The sequence below is a fragment of the Vanessa tameamea genome, chromosome 6, assembly GCF_037043105.1.
Source record: "Vanessa tameamea isolate UH-Manoa-2023 chromosome 6, ilVanTame1 primary haplotype, whole genome shotgun sequence".
Taxonomy (NCBI): domain Eukaryota; kingdom Metazoa; phylum Arthropoda; class Insecta; order Lepidoptera; family Nymphalidae; genus Vanessa; species Vanessa tameamea.
This window is the reverse complement of record NC_087314.1, coordinates 8,035,406-8,055,462: the sequence shown is the minus strand read 5'-3', so window position 1 is coordinate 8,055,462 and position 20,057 is coordinate 8,035,406. Positions and strand designations below refer to the sequence as shown.

Here is a 20,057-nt window from a genome sequence, read left to right as displayed (position 1 = left end):
GGAAAGTACAAAATTCTACTAATAGTTTAACGATTAACGCAACTAAAGAAATAAATATTAAGTAATACATTAGTACCTCAAAAATTTTTATTATTCCGTCATGGCTGGTCTTGAAGTTTATCTCATCAATTAAACGTCTGTGGAAGCTAAGGAGACACACTACATTTCCATGTACAATCTTGGTTGAATAATAAGTTATGTTTTTAAATATTAAAAATTAATACACATAAAAAATTTAAATACATATCTTTATTTAAAATATTATTATAATTAACTTGTCACAGTTACAGTAGTCAATAAGGCACTTCAAATTGTAAAATGTTAATTAAGTATATATCGAATGATGAAAGACTTACATAAAATTAACATAATAAAGTATTGAAATATATGATCAATTTTCAGATTATGAGAATATTAAGTTTTTTAATGAATAATATGTTTACTTATAACTAATCTATAATGTCAAAGACTGAGTTCATAATAGGAAACATTTATGAACAATGGTTTTTGTGTTCGTTGTTTGGAATAAGAATTAGGGTCAAAGGACTAGTAGATCCGTGATCTTCAATGCTATAGTAAGGTACCCATTTAGTACTTTACTTAGTAATGAGTAGTCACGTTATGTTTAGATTGCTGACAAAGCAATTATTTCATTTTGTTTTAGTCATTCTGATTGTAACTTTATAAAAATACTACTTACTTAATAACAGCACATAGAATTGTAAAACGTAGTTTTAAAAATGCATCGAAAATGCAATAAGTATTTGTTTTTTGATCAAAAACCATTTGAACAAATATAGAATATATTTTAAATATCAATATAAATTTAATGAAGTCTATTTACAAAATGTTTTGGTCGACTTATAAAAATAAAAAATTAAATGAATGTTATGTCCAACATGCAATCCACTTCTATATATAAATATAAAATATTTTACAGTTTACCTTGACAGGTAATATTTTGTGTGAAGTAATTTAACGCGGATAGATGATAATCAACTTAAATAGCGGATGGTGATTTTGGTTCATTAGCATAGTTTAATATTAGCGAATTAAATTACCAAATATGTGACGTAGTTGAGTGATGCTCAAAAAGAATAAACAGTAACGATCTGAACGAAATTGTTACAATTAGACATTGGTTGCTGCAAAACAGTTACCGTAACAGAAAATATAAACGAATAACACTAGAAGCATATAATCTACTTAACAATGTAAATAATATACAATACTATTTATTTGTTATAAATATCTTATTTAATTATTGCTAATACAAAATCTTTGAAGTTTTTAATAGTATGATGGTAGCCAACTCCTCAATTCCTACACGTTTTTTTAAAGTCTTTTAGAGCCTTCCAGATCTAATGTCAGTGATGACGCCCCATAGTTCTATTATAAATTCATCTGTAAACCCAAATTCCTGTAGATCACTATTGTCAATAGCTTCGGCAAGCTGCATTGAATTAATTTTCTTATCAGCAAGATCCCACATTTGAGTTGCTAATTCTGTGTCATTAATTCCCATAAAAGATTCAAGGAGAGAGTTTATTTTATCTATGCCTGCTTGTGATTTCTCGTCGTGCTGAAATAAAATAATATAAATGTTGTATTAGATAGGTACCGTATGTAGAAATAATAATATAATCTATTTTTATTAACGCACTATGTTTGTTCATTCAATTTATCTTGGGTAAACAAGATTGGAAATTTTTACCCTGGAAAGTAACATATAATTGTGTGGAACTAGATATAGTCACATAAATGGTTTAAACTACTTCAGCTTTAACATTTAATTTAGGTTAAGTATTAATATACAGTATCAATAACTTATAAAAAAACGAGACTCGTTTGAAATATTAGTAATTTACTACTTTGTTTATGTGTATATGTTTTTAACACCGATTTCGATCACAGCGTCTATTCTCGACGAAGAATAGCAAACTGCGTTGGAGATATTATCTGTCACTCTGATAATAATCTGTTCGGATAGTAATCAGAGTTTAGACACAAAACCACATGGATTTGTTGGATTTCCGAGGTATATAATTGTTAACACTACAAATTTGTAATCAGTATTTCAGGGTACGACTGAGAATTTCTCATTGAACCCAATTCATCGAGTGGTTGAGTGACCAACGAAGCATTAATACCCATTTTAATTAGTTTTACAAGGTTCTCTATTTAGATATTAAATAATATGCAAAATCTTTCTCATTACCTCATTTTCTATCGTGGCTTGGCCATTTGCTTTAAACCTTAGCGTTTCTTTGCCTGATCCATAATTTTGTTTTTTACTGGACCTAGCACTGCCACTTTTAGGACCAATGCTCCCAAAACCACTTTTCAATGGTTCCACAAGTCTTATAGTAAATGTAGTACCCTTAGGTATATCTTTCAGGAGTTTCGCCACTTCATAATGTCTTTTACCGACCATGTTCTCCTCATTTAGTCGTTCAATGTGATCACCAACCTGAAGACATAATAAAAGAGAACAGTTTAATACGATAACAGTTTACTTCCTCTTGCTAAAGAGGCGAATGGCCTGCCGTTAAATATAGGGCAGTTTAGTCGATTGACACGCTTCTTTCATGTCCAATAAAGATGTAATGAACATGAACACTTATTATTTTCACGATAATTCACGATTTTGTGAACTATCGAAAGTTCGTTACACTTTAATGGGAGAAAAATAATAATTAATATTAATTCCGATGATTATTTTTAAAAAACATTTTATTTCGATTACAAAGTGCCGTAAGGCATTTTTTCGATTAATTTGAAGTTATGTAGATATGTATTTTTTATGGTGCCTATTATGCCATGAGCATTATCCGCTTTAACAATAGTACTAATTAGCTGTGCCGGCGACTTCGTACGCGTTTGAATTTAACAAAAACGTTATTGTTCAGTTCGCAGATTTTACTATAATTTATAATTTTTTATATTAGGCAGCTTTTTTGAAATTAAGTCGTTGGAGTGGTGGTTGCGCGAGGGCTGCGCGCGGTATTGGATAGTATTTGTAAATTGCAGCGTGACTTTTTTTATTATTATTATTATTTTATATAAAATTCTAAAATAAAAGTAGCCTAAGTTACTCCTTATTACATCAGCTATCTATCCCGTCAAAATCGGTCCAGCCGTTCCAGAGAATAGGCGGAACAAACAGACAGACAGACAAAAATTGTAAAAAAAATTATCTCGGTATATGTACCGCGTATACATACATATGTATTTAGTAAAAAGCGGTTTTTTTAATATTACAAACAGACACTCCAATTTTATTATATTATAGATATAGATTAAAAAAAGCCTATTGAACATAATGGAGCAATATATTTTTATATAGTAATTTAAGAACTATTTTTTTAAACAATCATTATCTATCATACTATATCATTTATTAAACTAAAATAGGAAAACTTGACCTTAAAAATAAACTTTGTCGTTACTTTCACTACAATATTCGTGACCATGCGAGACAAGGAACGATAGCGTTCTAAAATAAAATGATAAGAGTTTTCGGGACATACACAAGATAATTTAATTTAATATTCGATGAATTATAAGTTTCGAAGGTAAAAAAAATACATATAAATATACATTAATCGATACTATAATTATATAAACTACATAATTATTACACATTAATACTATTGTTATGTCAACTATTGTAATATCTAGTTGATTCATTTCAAAAGAATATAGGAACTCTTAATTAAGTTTTATTATTATGTGAGTAAAGCAATGTATTTAACTTTCTTTATAAGGCAAGGACTTAATGTCTAATGGGCACGTTTATATTTCATTCTATAGACAATTATAATAATTCCATGTTACCTCTATATGAGGAATTCTCGCAACGATAGATCCTTCCTTTATTCGCTTTATGAAGGCATATCCTGCTCCGTTGTCAGTAATCGTTAAACCGAGCGCGTCTTCAGTTTTAACTATTTCTATTTCCTTCGGCCGACCTTTTCTATGTGCGAATATGAAATCTTCTAATCCTATTTGGCCACCGAGTAATTTCTTCATATCCACTTTGTGTGTGTTTAGAGTGCAGAATAAAATCTGAAACCATAAAAAGAATAATAAACGTTACTTTCCTTTTAAGTCAATTAGGTCAGGACATCCTATTTAACACGCCGAGGTGTAGCGTGGTCATTGATAATTAAGCATATTTCTTAAATTGGCTTTTCTTGAACATTTCACTAGCGTGAATCAACAAAACTGACAATCTATTATTTTGGTCATTTATAAACTTAATTGCAAAAAAATGTACAAAACATAATGAATCATGTTTTGTCCATTTTTTCAGCCTCAGCTGGATAAACGACGTGTTTAAATTAGGGTTACTTATTGGGTATAGCACTTTTTAGTGACAACCTTTGTGAATAAAACATAACTAAATATAAAAAGTTTTTTAACTTAATTATTGAATTATACCTGATTTTTTTATTGATATCGAATGGCACTTCATGAGTTCAAATTCTTGACATTAAAGAACTCGTTATAAAATTGAGTACGACTTATAAGCAAAATGAGTTTATTTTCGAGTTTAAAATAAATAGAAAATAAAGAGAAAAGAGAAAGAAGCGAAAAGTAATGAAAAATCGCAATTTAAGAATCGGAAAACATTTCAGTTAGTTCAGTAATTGGTTATAATTTATATAACATGATGATATGAATGATTAATGAAGGCTTTCCAACGCTCATTTACAAATCGATAAATACGATTTGCTCCTTGCTTGTTTACTTTAGTAATGGATGTCAGGTCAACCGCCTATTAATAAATAAATTGTAAAGTGTTTAGTTCCGGTTTACTTCATAAATATAAAAATATAAATCAAAAATACTGAAGAAGAAAATATGATATAAAACATCACCCGTTGTCAAGGTGGTGATCTCTTATTTTGATACTTGTTGTTCGAAGATCTTCCAAGCGTTTACAATGCAGACACTTTTTAGCTTCCTATCTAAGTCAAATATCATCGCAGGCTTGAGTAAGCCCCGATCTAAGTATTATAGCAATTTCATGAGCAAATGGTGTAAGTTCCAGAAAAGAGAAAAAATAACTTTATGTGTGTATAATTAACTCGGTAGATCTATCTAACGACTAAAGGATCGCTTTTCTACTTGATAGAATCGGTGACTTTTATATCGATTTATTGGCAAGAATATTTTTATTTTTAATTCAATGTCGGAACTTAAATAGTGTGTTTCTTAAATGACACTAGTCAACTTCGTGTAAGATATCATTATAGTTCATAAGCGTGTGCACAAACAATCCATTATTCGAATAGTCCCGAGCTATTCCGAACTACTGAGAATTTATTGACTGAAAATCTCAATTACTTATAAATATTAGTCTAATATCTAAATTCAAAGAATTTCAAAATGATATAAACTTAGAATTAGTTAGAAAGACATTTTTTTTCACAGACAGATTTCACATAAAACAATAGATATTATTATATACGCAAACATCAAGATATTTAGGCTAAGTATACAATTGACATAACCTTAATTATAATAGAAGAACTTTCGTTTAAAAGTTTTTACTTATGAGTTAAGTAGGTACATATATTTTTGGTATCAAATGTAAGTTAATTATCAAATTAATATTATTGGCTGTTTAGATAAAAAATACTTAGTTTGATGCTTAAAATATTTCAGTGTAATCGTATCACAGTTTTATGAAAAATATTTTATGTATGAATATAATATAAAAATAATTCTGATATCAAACTTTTCACATCTACTCGACTGGTCTAACGAAAGTTAATAAAGTCGTATTAGGTCAAGGCTGTGCGCGTTTCAGCTAAAATATTATGTTAGTAACATATATTATGCGTAACATATCGTTTATGTGAATTATATTTATATTTTAAACATTAAAATCGAAATTTTATTAAATTTTGTGCTATTTGAACATCATGACACTGACATGACACACTCACTAAACTTTCAAGCAACACTAATACATATATTAAGCGGTAGAATAGCGATCGAGTTGTTGAGACCTCATAAGATATTCTTATAAATGAAATATAACACTTATTTAATTTATATCTAAATAAAAAAAATATTTCGATATATACTTTACTAAAATATAAAAATCTCCGTTCGTTTTTATGCCAAGATAAAAGTATTGGAAAAACCAAGAATCCCACATCGGAAGCGCATGTCATTTAAATCAATCGACTACTCGTCTTTTATTTTAGACCGATTATCAGATATTTTCGAAATTACTAAAAACATTAATAATAAACAAACGTTTTTAATTGTATATTTTAAATGAACGTCATAATTTACAAAAGTTATTTTGAAAACGGCATTTACAGAATTGAAATCTGGAGATCATAAAAAAATAACGTTATTTATTGAGTATTACAAGATCCATCATGGACTTTCAGACGAACTGGCGTCAAAATAAATAATTCTTCAATATAATCTTGCCATTAGTTCACTTTTTTAACACATCGTTTCTTGTGACCTTATAAAGTCGGTGAAAATAATTTAAGCCTAGAGGATCGCGATTTCTTTTTTTTGGAAATAATAGTTGCTTTATTGCTTGCTTGCTTGCTTGGTTCGTGGTCAAGGTGTGCAATGCTTCTAGTTTTCGTATGGACATTAACTAATATATTTTAGGATAACTTTTAAACCTTAAGTACATTTAAACAAATTATGACATTTAAAAATATATCATTATTATATATATTAGATATTATATTACGACTATTATAAATGGTAGGTACCATCGACAGCCTTTATCTATAGGTTATGTTTTAAGTGTTCATACTTCAGCTAATATGTTCATACGAGAAGATAACAATATCTTGGTATTTAAAAGATCGTAGATAAGTTTGATTTAATTGTAGAAAATTAAACATTGAATAAATATCTTACCATAAATTTAAATATGCAATTTTATTTAAATACAAAAATACGTTTACTGGCAAACTTAATTAATATCGCTCCCTAAAAGTGTTATGCAATAATATATTAAGTAATGTATATAAGTAATTACACTTTAAGGCATTTTTAATCAGATTTTTTAATTAGTGTATAATTATTATCAACTAGTAATGATAGCATTTAGATCAATTCATACAACTTGTATCATTATAATAAATGGTTACTCCTTTTATATTTATTTTAAGACGTAGCACAAAGTTACTTATGTAAAAGGTAGATATCATTATTTTACAAATTCCTGATCTAGAGTCTATTTTTAAATAATACTTTGCAATTCAAAACCGAATAAACAAAACGACGTAATACCGAAAATGACAAACCGGAACTAGAGCTTGTTAACCTCATGTACCAGAATAATACGTGTACATGTTTATGAATAAATTAAGTCCATTAATATATATTAATTATCAAATAAGTACGTGTATATATTTAGATCTATATAGAAAAAATTAAAACGTATACATTAGAAACCATTGCTGCGGCATGTATGTGTTTCAAAACATGTGGGATATAAGTTAATCATTTATAAGCATTCAAATTTCAGGCATCGATAAAAAAATTAAATGTCGTAACACTCGGAATACTTTCCTAACTTTCGACTTTCGGTAAACACGACTGCATCGCAGTTTATAGTAAATTCTTATATTCGTTTAGTCGACCATCCGGTCCTTAACCCACGAGCAGTGGGTCATCACACAGTCATAGACAGTAGAACGCTTTCAATTTGAATTATAATGAACCCTATTTGTATATCAGTATTTCGTATTCCTATTATTTCATTGTTTATGTTTTCACAGACTAATTATTCCGTTTATCAGGTGTTATTGCTTAATTTTTAATACTATTACGAATATTGTGCGCATTGAGACAAATTAATGTAACAGTAGTGCTGTAACACACGAGAGGCTGCCGGCTGCGCCCGTGGGCCATTCTATTTCCTGGCCGTCCAGCCGTGCGTGCTTCCGCAATGACAGTTTTGAACTAATTATATAAACATGCAATAATAAAACACTGCGATAACTTTCCGATTTTTATAACGCAATAAAATAAAATGTTAAACTCGCAACACGTATATATATCATTTACACTTGTAAAATATTAAGTTACCAAAGCCTTTCGGGTGCATGTTACCAGGCACTTGATCGGTTTCCATTTGCATTGGGGTAATTGCCACTATACTATACTACACCTATATATATATATACTATACACCTTATACCTACATACAAATTTTAACCTATCGCATATTATAATAAAAACTCAACCTTATTTAGTATTTTCATTAAGCGTGAAATATCAAGAAATCGCTGAAATATTTTCGCCAGTGACCTTTACTGGCTAACCGTCACGGTCGTCTATTGTCCTATTAATTACTAACTGCTACGTGCGACTTAGTTTCGAAAATAATTTCTTTTAACTATTCTTAATGTAATATTTTCTGCGAAAGTAATAAATATTGATTATTGACACGATCGCTGTCACTATGTAATTTTAAAAATCATGAAGTTTTCGCGTACAAAATACCAGTCGCACAAACTGTTTTTGACAAATACCTTTTAACAATTACGTTTACAAAAAATACGTTTAGATATGATCTCTGTATTTATTTTTTTCTTATAAATTATGGTAGGTATAGGTATCTTGGGATGGCATTACATAGTTTGTTCAATGGCGTTAAATAATTAATCAGTGCAATGTTTGATGTTATGATAAATTAATGATGATGCAGTTAACTGCGTTTCCAATAACACAAAGAACTTTCTTAGTTGTCGTAGACATCATGCGTTATTATAGAAATTTAGTTAGTGGACTGCAGTGGCAAGACTTGTAAGTTTGATAGCTTATCTTATTTCAGTTTTAAAGAGTTTGTCCTGAACTGCATATTGTAACGATAATTATAATCTACATAGGTCTCCTATAGAATTATAAGCAGTTTCTTCTTATTCGATTCGAGCTTGGGACAGGAGTTTACCGTCTCTCCAGGATTGTTTTCTTTGGCATACAGGATTTATTTATTACTAAAAAGCCGATGCGTCGTGACAAGCATTTGAATTTTAAAGTTAAAGTCAAATATAGAATTTCTAACTTCTGGTTCAAACAGAATAGTTCCAAGGTGCCATGAGTGCTCCGCTCTTAACCCGACGAAGTTTACCTTAGGAACTGGTAGGTGATAAGTCAAATTGTCGGTGCGTATGACAGCGCAAAACAATCCCCTGTGCCATCCACCTTAGAACCAAAAGCCAAGTCACCCCATTTTAACCCATAAATTCGCACATTACATCGCGCATTCATTTTATTGCACGAATACCACAAACAATGTAGGCTGGTATAACCAATCCATGTAAAATGCCCAGGCAGGATCAGCGTCATACACACAATAAAAATAAGGGCAAGCGAATCAGGATGATGATGAGAAAAAGGCCACTTTAAAGGTAGTTATAATAGTAAGAAGACTCTTTTTACTCAACATAATTAATATAACTCAACAATAACAATTACGACAACGTCTTATATAACCAGTCGCTATACGAAACAACATTACTATGATATATAGTAAGCGATTTCATGAGTCATTTTCAATATAGTTTTTACAATTAGTGGGCAAACTTCAGAATTATTGTATTAAACAAAGGTGGATTATTACAAAAACATACAAATGCGATCTTGTTTTAAATTATTATACTGACAATGTTTCCTTTAAGAAATATGCTATCTTTAACCAATGGCTGACATAAAATAACTTAATCAATCAATGTCAAATACAGAACAAACATGAGGAAGAATTTTGACAAAACCGTTTCTATCGCGCGTTCTAATCACATAGATAGTAGCAATATGTCATGTAATGAAATATGAATGAATTGGTTCAATCGCTGTTCTTAATCAACCTTGAAGGTTTATTTTTGATAATAGTATGTTGAATAAACAAATGACAATATATTTAGCAGGTACAGTTTGTCGAAAATGTCACAACAACTGCAGTCACAATCTAAGATTTATACTTGCACCGTCAGTACCGTTTGGTTCCAGAAATATGGCGTGAGTGTATTTTATCAATTCATGATCCATTAAAATTTCGTAATGTTATCACATAAACATTTTAAAATCTTAGTTTTTAAACATAACACACTAGTTTGTTTAATAGACAAATGACATATCAATAGAAAGCATGGCGTCAATATGGAAACTTTAGGTTGACTATTTTTTCCCGTCATAACTACATATTTTGTAGGCAAACAGGTAAGTTGGTAAGACACTTCGTTTTTTTATCGAAATAATTAAGTATATTATGTATAACCGAATGTGTTCTTATATTATTCATCCGAAACTGTACAGGTGTCGTAGAAACTTGCATTAAGGCTCCTCTGACATAATTATTAACCTCAACGCACAATAATAGTGGCGCCCGAAACTTATCGGATGTTTTCAAAAAATTAGAATATTATCTCTATTTAATTTTTAGATAAGTAAATAAGTCCTGTATTTATTAAAGAGCAATATATAGTTGAGTTTCTTTCCTCATTATTTATTGCAATTCTTTGAATATTTATTTTTATTAAAATGCAAGGAAAATCGTCTAATTGTAAAACGAAGGCACTTCATGCAAACATGTTGACTTGATTTTTTCTTATCATTACAATGTCAGCACCATATTATTAATAACTAGTCATAGAGGCATAAAGTGATGTAATGGTAAACTAATATAACAATAATTGTAAACCAATCGATTGATGCAAAGCTCAGTAATCTTAATTATTATTAAATATATATGGAGAGAGACCGCCTGGTAGACCAAAATTCAATTCAAAGTAACATTGTCCAACTAGAGAACCGGCAGTGAGTTCGACTTTCATAAACCTTTTTGTGCATATTTAAAAATATTCAGGTCGAATTTTGATACGATTCTCTGTTTTCTTAATGACTTCATTTGATTTACATTGATAACTTTTTTTGGTAATTGTTACGGAAAAAACATTAAAAAAAATACTATTTTTTAAATTTTTGACTGTAATTTATACATTCTACGTCGCCTATTATATTAGTGCGGGACAAGACGTTGTGCTGAAAGGACCAGTAACATTTTTCTCTGAAATCACACGGCATAGGGGTCGGTCAATGGCGTATATCCACATCTTAAAGGAAGATTGAAACTACTTCGTTATCTAGGACTTGTTTGAGCAGTTTGGAACCCGCGGAGATTTTAATTATATAAAATGGATTAATATTATTGCTCATCGTGTTCAAGACGCTGCAAACATAAGCTACAAAAAGTAAAACTTCCAAGAACAATAAATAGCAGGTTTAAGAAAGAGCTTTTAACGTTTTAAAGATGGACAAATGGTTCTGACATAAGAAAGGCAAGCGGCACGGGCGTCAAACTGACAAAGGTGACTTCCGTCACGTTGCTTGCCAGCTTTTCACCATCTGGACTCAAAGACGTCGAAGCAACTATCTATCTTGAAAAACAAAGGACCCGACCGGAAACTGTACATACAGTTGGCAGTCCAAATACATATTTGGACTGCCAAACAACTGTAAAACAAAAGTATTGCCAGTCACAAGCCGTGGAACTGTTCCTTAACAAGGAGCAGGTAGGCTGATTTTGGTTCAATTACATTTTCCATAAAACTAATATATTCCATATCATACCTGAACAGGCATCGGAATTCAAAAGGCAGTTAAAGATATTACTTTGTCGATATTGAAATTGCTTTTGACACATTGAATTTGTAATTAAAACAGTATCATTAAGTTTTTATTTAAATTTACATGTGGACTAGAATCACTTCCATTTAGACCATACCTCCGATTGATCCCAGTTTTGGTATGAATATGAATTCATATTTTATATAATTTGTAATTGGTAATGTGGCATGGCAAACAATGGAACAATAAGACAGACATAAACTAGTGACCAACTGTGATAAGTACCTAACTCTATGTATATTTATTAAATACCTTAAATATCCATTTCACACACCACAATTAAATAATAAAGTTACTATCTTTAATCATTATCACACATTATTTCTTATCAGATTTAATATAAACATGATACATTTGTAAAATAATTAGGTAATTTTACATGCATAGCCTACATAACTTACTTTAGGATTGACGAATCAAATTCTAGGAAGTTATAATAATAAACATAAACAGGAAAAAATACAGTAAATTTTTTTTAGTAAAGGTTTTACAAAAAATATCTTTGGAAAGAATTAAACAAGATTGAAAACTATATAATATACATGGACTTATAAATTTTCATCACAATTAGGAAATCATTTTCTTCTAAATTGTAAATAAATTAGAATTATTTTGATCAGTAAAAATAAAACTAAAACTAATACTGTGAAAATCTCTTTTTAGTACAGTTGTAGCAACGAAGGATCATTTAATGGCGAAAATTTAATGTTATACTACAATCTGTGATGTAAATCAATTTAAATCAATCTTCGAAATGTGAATAACAAAAAAATCGAAAAGATATCTCGACACAAATAAAAAACCAGCATAATAGATTTATCTTAGATTTGTGAACTGCCTCCCAATATTGTTATTAATTTCATAATCTATCACACCATCACTTCAGCATTCTTTTCATTTTTGATGCTTTGTGAGTTACAACAAAAACAACTATTACAAAATATTACTGTTTAGTTTTGAAAAACACATTATTTTTTAGTTTTTTTGTGCATATAAGAATGATGAATTGACATTAATGCATGAAGTTGACGGTTAAAGGCATATTAAAGGGATGTGGTCTATTGAAACTAATTTTATTCCCAGCTTAACATAGACCGACCCAACCTATGGACCAAAATACGGCATAATAGAAAAAAACATAATAGCCCAAGATCCCAGAGCTACTCTTATATGAAATAGGTAAGTATCTAGTTTAAACAAAGGTACTTGATAAAGAAGTAAAGTAAGGGTTACATTCTTAACTTCATACAATGTACTTTAACTCTATAAAAATCATTCAATAAAATATTTCATAAGTGACAACCATACTTTAGCAATACTGCACATTGTCAGAGGCAATTGCAATACCTAATAATTGTTGATAATTATTTATCAATTATTATCAATAATACCTATTTATAATCTATAGGAAGGTCATAGATTGTTTTCTTAATTTTCTCAAGTGATAGGGTCATAGATTATGATCTGGGTTCAAATCTTTATTAAATACAGCACTTTTCCCCAAACCTCTTGCAATTGAATTCTAACCCCTATTTATACTAAAACCTAATTCATACATCCTCTTTTAAAGTGTCCTTGAAAATTAAATGCAATAGTTTTAAAAATTATGAGACCAAACACGTTTTTTTTATTACAACAATGTTAGAAAGTGAAAACATTTAATTTGAAGTACACATTTTTAAAGGTCAATTATAATGTAAATATAATATATGTTTTCTCTCAAAATAAAACTATCTTAAAAATGAGATTGCAAATAATAATATGTAATAAATAATAATAAATATGTTCACAATCAATTAATTTTGTTTTTTTATTCACAAAATAGAAGATTTTTTAGACAGCATTTCTTCTAGACTTATTTTTTAAGGCAACTGATTAAAATGGTTGCTGCTGAAATAAATAAATCTTTATTTTTATACATATAAGATACTTTTTATGATTTTCAAAATTTTTATTCAATTGGCAATTCTTTTCCAAGACATAACTTGTATACCATAGGAACTACGATTTCATAAAAAGCTATTTCTCATAATCAATAAAACTTGATTATTGTATATCTAAATATAGCCTAACAAGGTGTAAACATTCCATTCAATTAGATAAGGAGTTTTTGCAAGAATATAAAATACAAAAATTTCATTTGTAATATTAATCATACTACTAATGTAATTTAATTATAATATTTGATTAATAAATTGTTTCACTGCTTTCATTATGTAACATTTTTATATATTAAGCAGATGTGTATTTTAGGAAATCCGTAATTAATAATTTTTTTACCTGATGATTTTAAATTAGTAACTGTTTTATGATTGTTAATTTTTATGTATTGAATATATTTATATCACTAAATATATTATATTTTTCATTCAGACTTTTCAATAAAAATGATCAATGTTGTGGCTAGAACTATAGATATATATTTTGTCAGTAATGCTATCTTTAATTCTTTACAACAATAAACAGCCTAATTTTAGATTTTGTATACCATCTTTATAAAAGTACTAAAAACTATCATGTTTTAATAATAGATTTTATAAAAGTTTTAAAAATCTTTAAATTGCTGAGCATATGTCCCTTAGTATAATAAACATAATAATATTATCTTTATAATCTGGCAATATGAACTTTGATGGATATTTAGTATGATGGAAAATGTGATCCACTTTGGACATATTTTACTGGACTTAAAATATATAGATATTTATAATTATAAAATTATATAAGAAATCCTATAAAAATAGTTCTATTTCAGAGAAAAGATTGAGTTATTTCAATAAAACTATAAAAAAGAGTGAATCGTTAACAGTGCATTAATAATTTCAGAAGATATGCTTTACATTCACAATGTTTATACCAGGAAATATAATTATTCTACAAAAATTATACATTAAGCTGTGATAAGATTTTATTATCTATTACTATATTGCTCTATTTAATGTATAATATACCGAGGTTATTATAAGGTGTGTAGTTATTATTTTTATTTTTTATGAAATCCGATGATCTACTTACATCTTCCGGAGCAAAGTCGTAACATTCTGCTATTTTCTGATAAAGCTCTTTAACATTTGAAAATCCAGAAATAAGTCCAAGGGGGCTTCCCTGAGCCTGCTGACAATGGAATACTAATTGTGACTTTTGAGCACCGTTGTTATTGTCCACACAGTTAGATTGATGGTTCTGTAAGTCTTCCACGGGGGAAGGAGGTACCGGTGGCGCGGAATACTTTGGCGCCTTCTTCTTAAACAACGACATCACGAAAAGTATCACTAGTAAATAACTGTAAATTTAAGTTACTTTGTAGTAAAAGTTAACGCGAACTCATTACACTCGCCTACTGCAAAATTATTCACGTCCAAAGCAGAGAACTTGCGACACTGTACATGTGAATATCATCGCGTCATAACTTATGATAAGTTATCACAAAATGACGATATTGGATAAGATTATGTAGAATTCTATTGTTGAAGGTTCTTTAAGAGCGAATAGTTTGTATCACCGATAGAGACAGAACGATCAAATTATTGCAAATCGACTGACAAACTGTCGGTGTCGACCCTCGACTGATTACTGAGTCAAGTTAACTGTCAAGTCACAAGTGTCAGTGTCAGGTGACGCCAATGAATTAGTGAAATTTACAAATGTGAGGAAGGACTGCATCGGAAAAACGTAAATGGAGTACGATAATATCGCGTAGTCCTAATTGACTACACAAACTAAATATACACATAAAATAATTAAAACATATTTTTAATTATTTTAATTGATTAATGATACGTTTCATCTTTTTTTGGTAAAAATTATTTATTGTTTGTGGACAGAAAAAAACTAAAGCGCCAAAATTTAAAGTAAAAATAATTAACTTTTCAAAAGTACTATTTGATACACATTACAGTAAACACAAGGTACTGAATTCTTCGTCTTATAATTATTAAACATAATTGTTGAGAGATTCTTTCAAGGTCTGAAATCGAAGGTGAGTAATCTTCTCGCCATCGATCTTGATACTAAATCCTTTCTAGTCCAGAAGCTTGGCTCTCTCGAAAGCAGTTTTGGAGATATTACGTCTCCCAGTCTAACGCCGTGTTTGAGTTGGACTGGTTTCGAGCTCTGATCCTGGAGTCGGACTGGCGTTCTCATACAGACACTAACATCTAGATATACCGATAGTTGATTTGGCACCTTAGAAGCGACTTCAACCCGGCCCAGATTTCGATCGAATCAAAGGCTTTCTCATAGTTTCTCATAAAGCGGGCCTTAAAAGACTTAGATCCAGCTGTATGGACAGCTTCTACAAACCTGTCATTGTCTGCATCCACTTCTATGCATTCTGCTAGGCATTCGAATCGGTTTTAAAGGCCGAGCTGAAGGAATTCGAGGTTTTGGACGTGGAAAGATGTTGGACGGAGCGTGGACTTTATAAATCGGGACCTCTTGAGTTTTACATTGAGATTCAGCGAGCTTCTAACCAGTCTATGTTTGCTCCCGGATTACGTCAGATTGATCACAGACGCGTCATTGAATGTCTGTCTTCTCATCGACAAAATAAAGTCTATCTAATTTTTGGTTTTACCATCAGCGCTCATCCAGATCCACTTGCGGTGTTCCGGATGCTTGAAGAAGGAGTTTATCATAAAGAGTCCTTCCATTTCCATGAAGTCGGCCAACATCTGGCTTTCGGTCCGAGGATTCCGGTCTCCAACTCCAAATTGCCCCATCTTCAGCTCACCACCGAAACGTTTACCCAGTTACGCATTGAAGTCCCACATAACAACAGTGTAATAAGTGTTAGTAGTATGTATGGCTCTAGATATGTCCTAATACATAACCTCAACCTCATCGTCAGAGTGTGTGGAAGTGGGTGCGTATACCTTCAGCAAATACCGATTGGTGATTCTAAGTATAAGGTATGCCATCCTAGTAAACACACTCTCTATTTTCACTGCGTTTTTCACGAGAGACTTGTGGACTATGAACACACCACTTTGGGCCAGTTGGTTGGTTGAGTACTTAAAATAGCTCTTAAATGCCTCCCTAAAGGCAGAGATTTATATTTTCCGTTGAGTCTATTGCTAGAAGCTATAATGTATACCCACTCCCACGACATATAAGTATGTTATTTTCAAAGGAGGGCATTAACTCGTTAATCCGTTAATTAACGAAGTTAACAATCTGCTAAACGGATTAACTTTTAAGTTAACTTCAAAAAACGTTAACGCTCTTGTTAACTTCTGTTAACTTTAGTCCGTTACATTAGTCGTTTGTTGACATGCTGTCGTAATTTTATTTGTTTGAATTACGCGCCATGGCACGCTCGTATGTTCGGCGACTGTCGGCAACAGCGGACGCAGCAATAATGAAGAAGGGGATGATTTTTACAGCACTGTTACTCATTTTGAAGAAAATAGGTCTAGAAGCCGGAAATCTCTGAAACACAAAGCTCAGAATTTGATAAGAACATGAACATGAACACGAAGTTAAAAGAATCTTTTATGGGTGCTGCCTTTTTAGGTGAACCAGTGTAAATAAATCTTTTAATCTAGTGCTGCAGTAGAACGTTTTTTTTCTACGGGCAAAGATATTTTACGGGTTAAACGACCATCGTTGTCGGATGTCAATTTTAATATGCTAATTTTTATGAAGGGGAACATGCATCTAAATTACCTAATGCAAAATAACGATGAATAATAGTCTTAATTCTTACCTACTTTATTATCGACATAAATAAATGTATTTTATTGTCCTTTTTTCCTATTTCTCTCAGCCCAAAAGCAGTATCAGTTTTAAATGGTCCACTTTAACTTGCGTTAAATTTTCGAAGTTTAACGCTCTACCTATTATCGAAGTTAACTTTTCATTTAACGAATTAACGATTAACGAAGTTAACTATTGGTTTAACTATGCCCACCTATGATTATTTTAAACTGACTTACTAAGCTATCTACCAATTGGGTACATCATCAAAATGTTCACATTTTATGATTTCCTCACAAGAATTTTTCTCATATGAAAACTTTAATGAACAAATCCCTATTTGGATTTCATCAAAATCTGTTAGGGGTAAATAATATTCGCCGTTACAATCTCAGATTCAGAGGCGATCTCAGTTTTCACTTCACTTGTCGACTATTCATGCAAACCAACTCCGCTAATGTTCCTTGCCCCATTAATGTTGAATATTTGTTACGTCCATTCATTTCATTCTTTTGCAAAATATACTTATTAAATGTAATAAAATTTAGTTGCGAGTAATACATGTGACTCATATTAGTCAATACAAGATTGTATTAGATAAAAATAGCGTGGTCTTAGTATTTATCGACTTTAGACAGGATATTTAAAAAAATAATTGTTTACTAACATACTCTAATTTCAATGGTCTAGCCGGTTCTTCTTGGTAGTCTACTTTCCGAACTGGTGCTAGCATTACATTTAATTCAACTGTGTAACATGACAATTCAAGTGCTTTTTTGAGCCATCTTGAATATAGAATATTTTGATTTTGATTGCAAATATGCTTATTTTCAAAATTTATATTTGTTCTTTTCACCATACTGATATCTTTTGCCCTATGGCGAAATAATCTGTGCCCTGTTGACACAACTAAAACCCATTGAATTTGAATTTTCTTAACAAATATGGTATCTTAATTGTATTTAATCAATTTTAAGAAATAAAATAATGATATATTTTATGTATTTTTTTTTATTGGCAATTAGCAATAAGTTTACGAGGAGGCAACAGCTTTCTTCGGAGTAGGTTTTCCTTCCTTGAAACCGTTGCGGAAACGCCTTCTGACAATTTTAAGGTGACGCATACGGCCAGTACCAGTGGTCTTCCTGCGTTTCGCCTTGACTGACCAGTGGTCTGAAAACAAGATGTTACATTTGTTGTAATTAGTGAGATTAATTTTATACATAAGATAGCAGTTTCACAATATAATCAAATTTACGAAATAGTTTCCCAATCATTTATTATTATTAAGAATTGACATTTGTGAATTATCACTAATAAAATAAATTTATGATGTTCGAGCATAATATGAAAATAAGTTTAACAAGCAAATGGACCACTGCTGATTTAGGAAACCAAAAAATATAGGAAAGGATGGATTTAGGATATTATGTCCTACGGATTGTCAATTGTTTATAGGCTTGTTTTTTCAACCATGTATTACACATATTTAATTGAATATTAAAAGTTGATTTGTTTGGGCGAATGCACTAAACTCAGAAACTACAGATCTGATTTGAAAAATTATTTCAGTGTTAGATAGCAAATGTATCAAGGAAGGCTGTAGGCTATATAACATCACACTACAACCAATAGGAGCAGAGTATCTATGACAAATGTAGCAAAAATGGGCAACAATTATTCTTTTTGAGAACTTCCGTTGAGTGCACTGAGCAAGCGGTTTAAGTACGGCAAAAATGATGTATGACCAGTTATAGCCAAGTGAAGTCGGGACGAGCAGCTAGTTATAATAATTGGGTAGCACTGGTGGGTATCCAGACAAACCTGTACAATGTCCAACCACTAAAATCAACATGAACAATATCTTACGTACATATAAATAGTTTCTTAAAAACAAAAAGCTTTCTCTTTTTCTTGTATTTTTTTTATGTTAGAAATATAGTATCTGTTTTGAGTAGCGATAGAAAAATAATAGCATAATATGAATGGGAAAATATACAAATTTCAAATAATTTATATTTAATGTAATTAAATAGTATAAAAACACTGTTCAAAATATTCAAAAACGGCATGAGATTGCTATTTACGAACCCATGTCTTTGAACATTTTATAGAAATGATTTACCTACATTTACAAGGAACTATTTCATTACAAATAGCTCCTCAATCATTGTAGGCTTCAATAAAAGTTATTTTATTATTTACTTTTTGAAAGATAAATAACACGTTCAATTAACCTTACAATATTAATATTATACTAAATTACAACTTACAAGATCGTAACTTAGCTGCAGGGTAACCGCACTGAGCACATTTAGATTTTTGGATATGATAGGATGATCTTCCACATCTCCTACATAATGTATGTGTCTTATTTCGGCGTTTACCGAAGCTGGATGTACCCTTCGTCTGAAATATTTACCAATAGGTTATTTTTAAAGAACACACAATGTCACGAAAATATTAAATATTTTCAAATGAACGCTTAATCCAAGATTGTTTTGAATCATAATTTCATTATTTTATTTCACATTTAAAGCGATATTCTACGATTTAAGTTAAAACTTTTAAAATTACACTACCATTTTGTCGGAATTTGACAACCAAAGGACGAATGAAAGAAACGTGAAGATGTTGCCAGTTAATCGCTTTTAATAGTGTTGCCCAATAATATTTTT

At 30.4% G+C, this 20,057-nt stretch overlaps 2 protein-coding genes across 2 annotated transcripts; both read right to left on the bottom strand.

The window, feature by feature from the left end:
* Positions 1 to 763: 763 nt before the first annotated feature.
* LOC113393539 (PDZ domain-containing protein GIPC3) lies at positions 764 to 15,251 on the bottom strand. The gene is made up of 4 exons (XM_026630487.2): positions 14,698 to 15,251; positions 3,838 to 4,068; positions 2,219 to 2,470; positions 764 to 1,582 (listed from the first exon to the last, which is right to left on the bottom strand). Exons 1-4 carry the CDS (start codon positions 14,938 to 14,940, stop codon positions 1,346 to 1,348), a joined length of 963 nt encoding a protein of 320 aa, XP_026486272.2. The 5' UTR covers positions 14,941 to 15,251; the 3' UTR covers positions 764 to 1,345.
* A 3,129-nt stretch (positions 15,252 to 18,380) lies between these two features.
* LOC113393438 (large ribosomal subunit protein eL37) lies at positions 18,381 to 20,057 on the bottom strand. The gene is made up of 3 exons (XM_026630316.2): positions 19,962 to 20,057; positions 19,653 to 19,788; positions 18,381 to 18,552 (listed from the first exon to the last, which is right to left on the bottom strand). The coding sequence occupies exons 1-3, from the start codon at positions 19,962 to 19,964 to the stop codon at positions 18,413 to 18,415; spliced, it is 279 nt and encodes a 92-aa protein (XP_026486101.1). The 5' UTR covers positions 19,965 to 20,057; the 3' UTR covers positions 18,381 to 18,412.

Bases quoted from the DNA above. Each gene is read 5' to 3' on its own strand.
- LOC113393539 (XM_026630487.2), bottom strand. From the start codon at position 14,940: ATGTCGTTGTTTAAGAAGAAGGCGCCAAAGTATTCCGCGCCACCGGTA. The intron at 4,069-14,697 runs GTAAGTAGATCA...TTATGGTTTCAG, and splicing joins ACGACTTTGCTCCGGAAGAT to ATTTTATTCTGCACTCTAAA. The intron at 2,471-3,837 runs GTAACATGGAAT...TTATGTCTTCAG, and splicing joins CGAGAATTCCTCATATAGAG to GTTGGTGATCACATTGAACG.
- LOC113393438 (XM_026630316.2), bottom strand. The intron at 18,553-19,652 runs GTAAGTTGTAAT...TCTTGTTTTCAG, and splicing joins TGCAGCTAAGTTACGATCTT to ACCACTGGTCAGTCAAGGCG.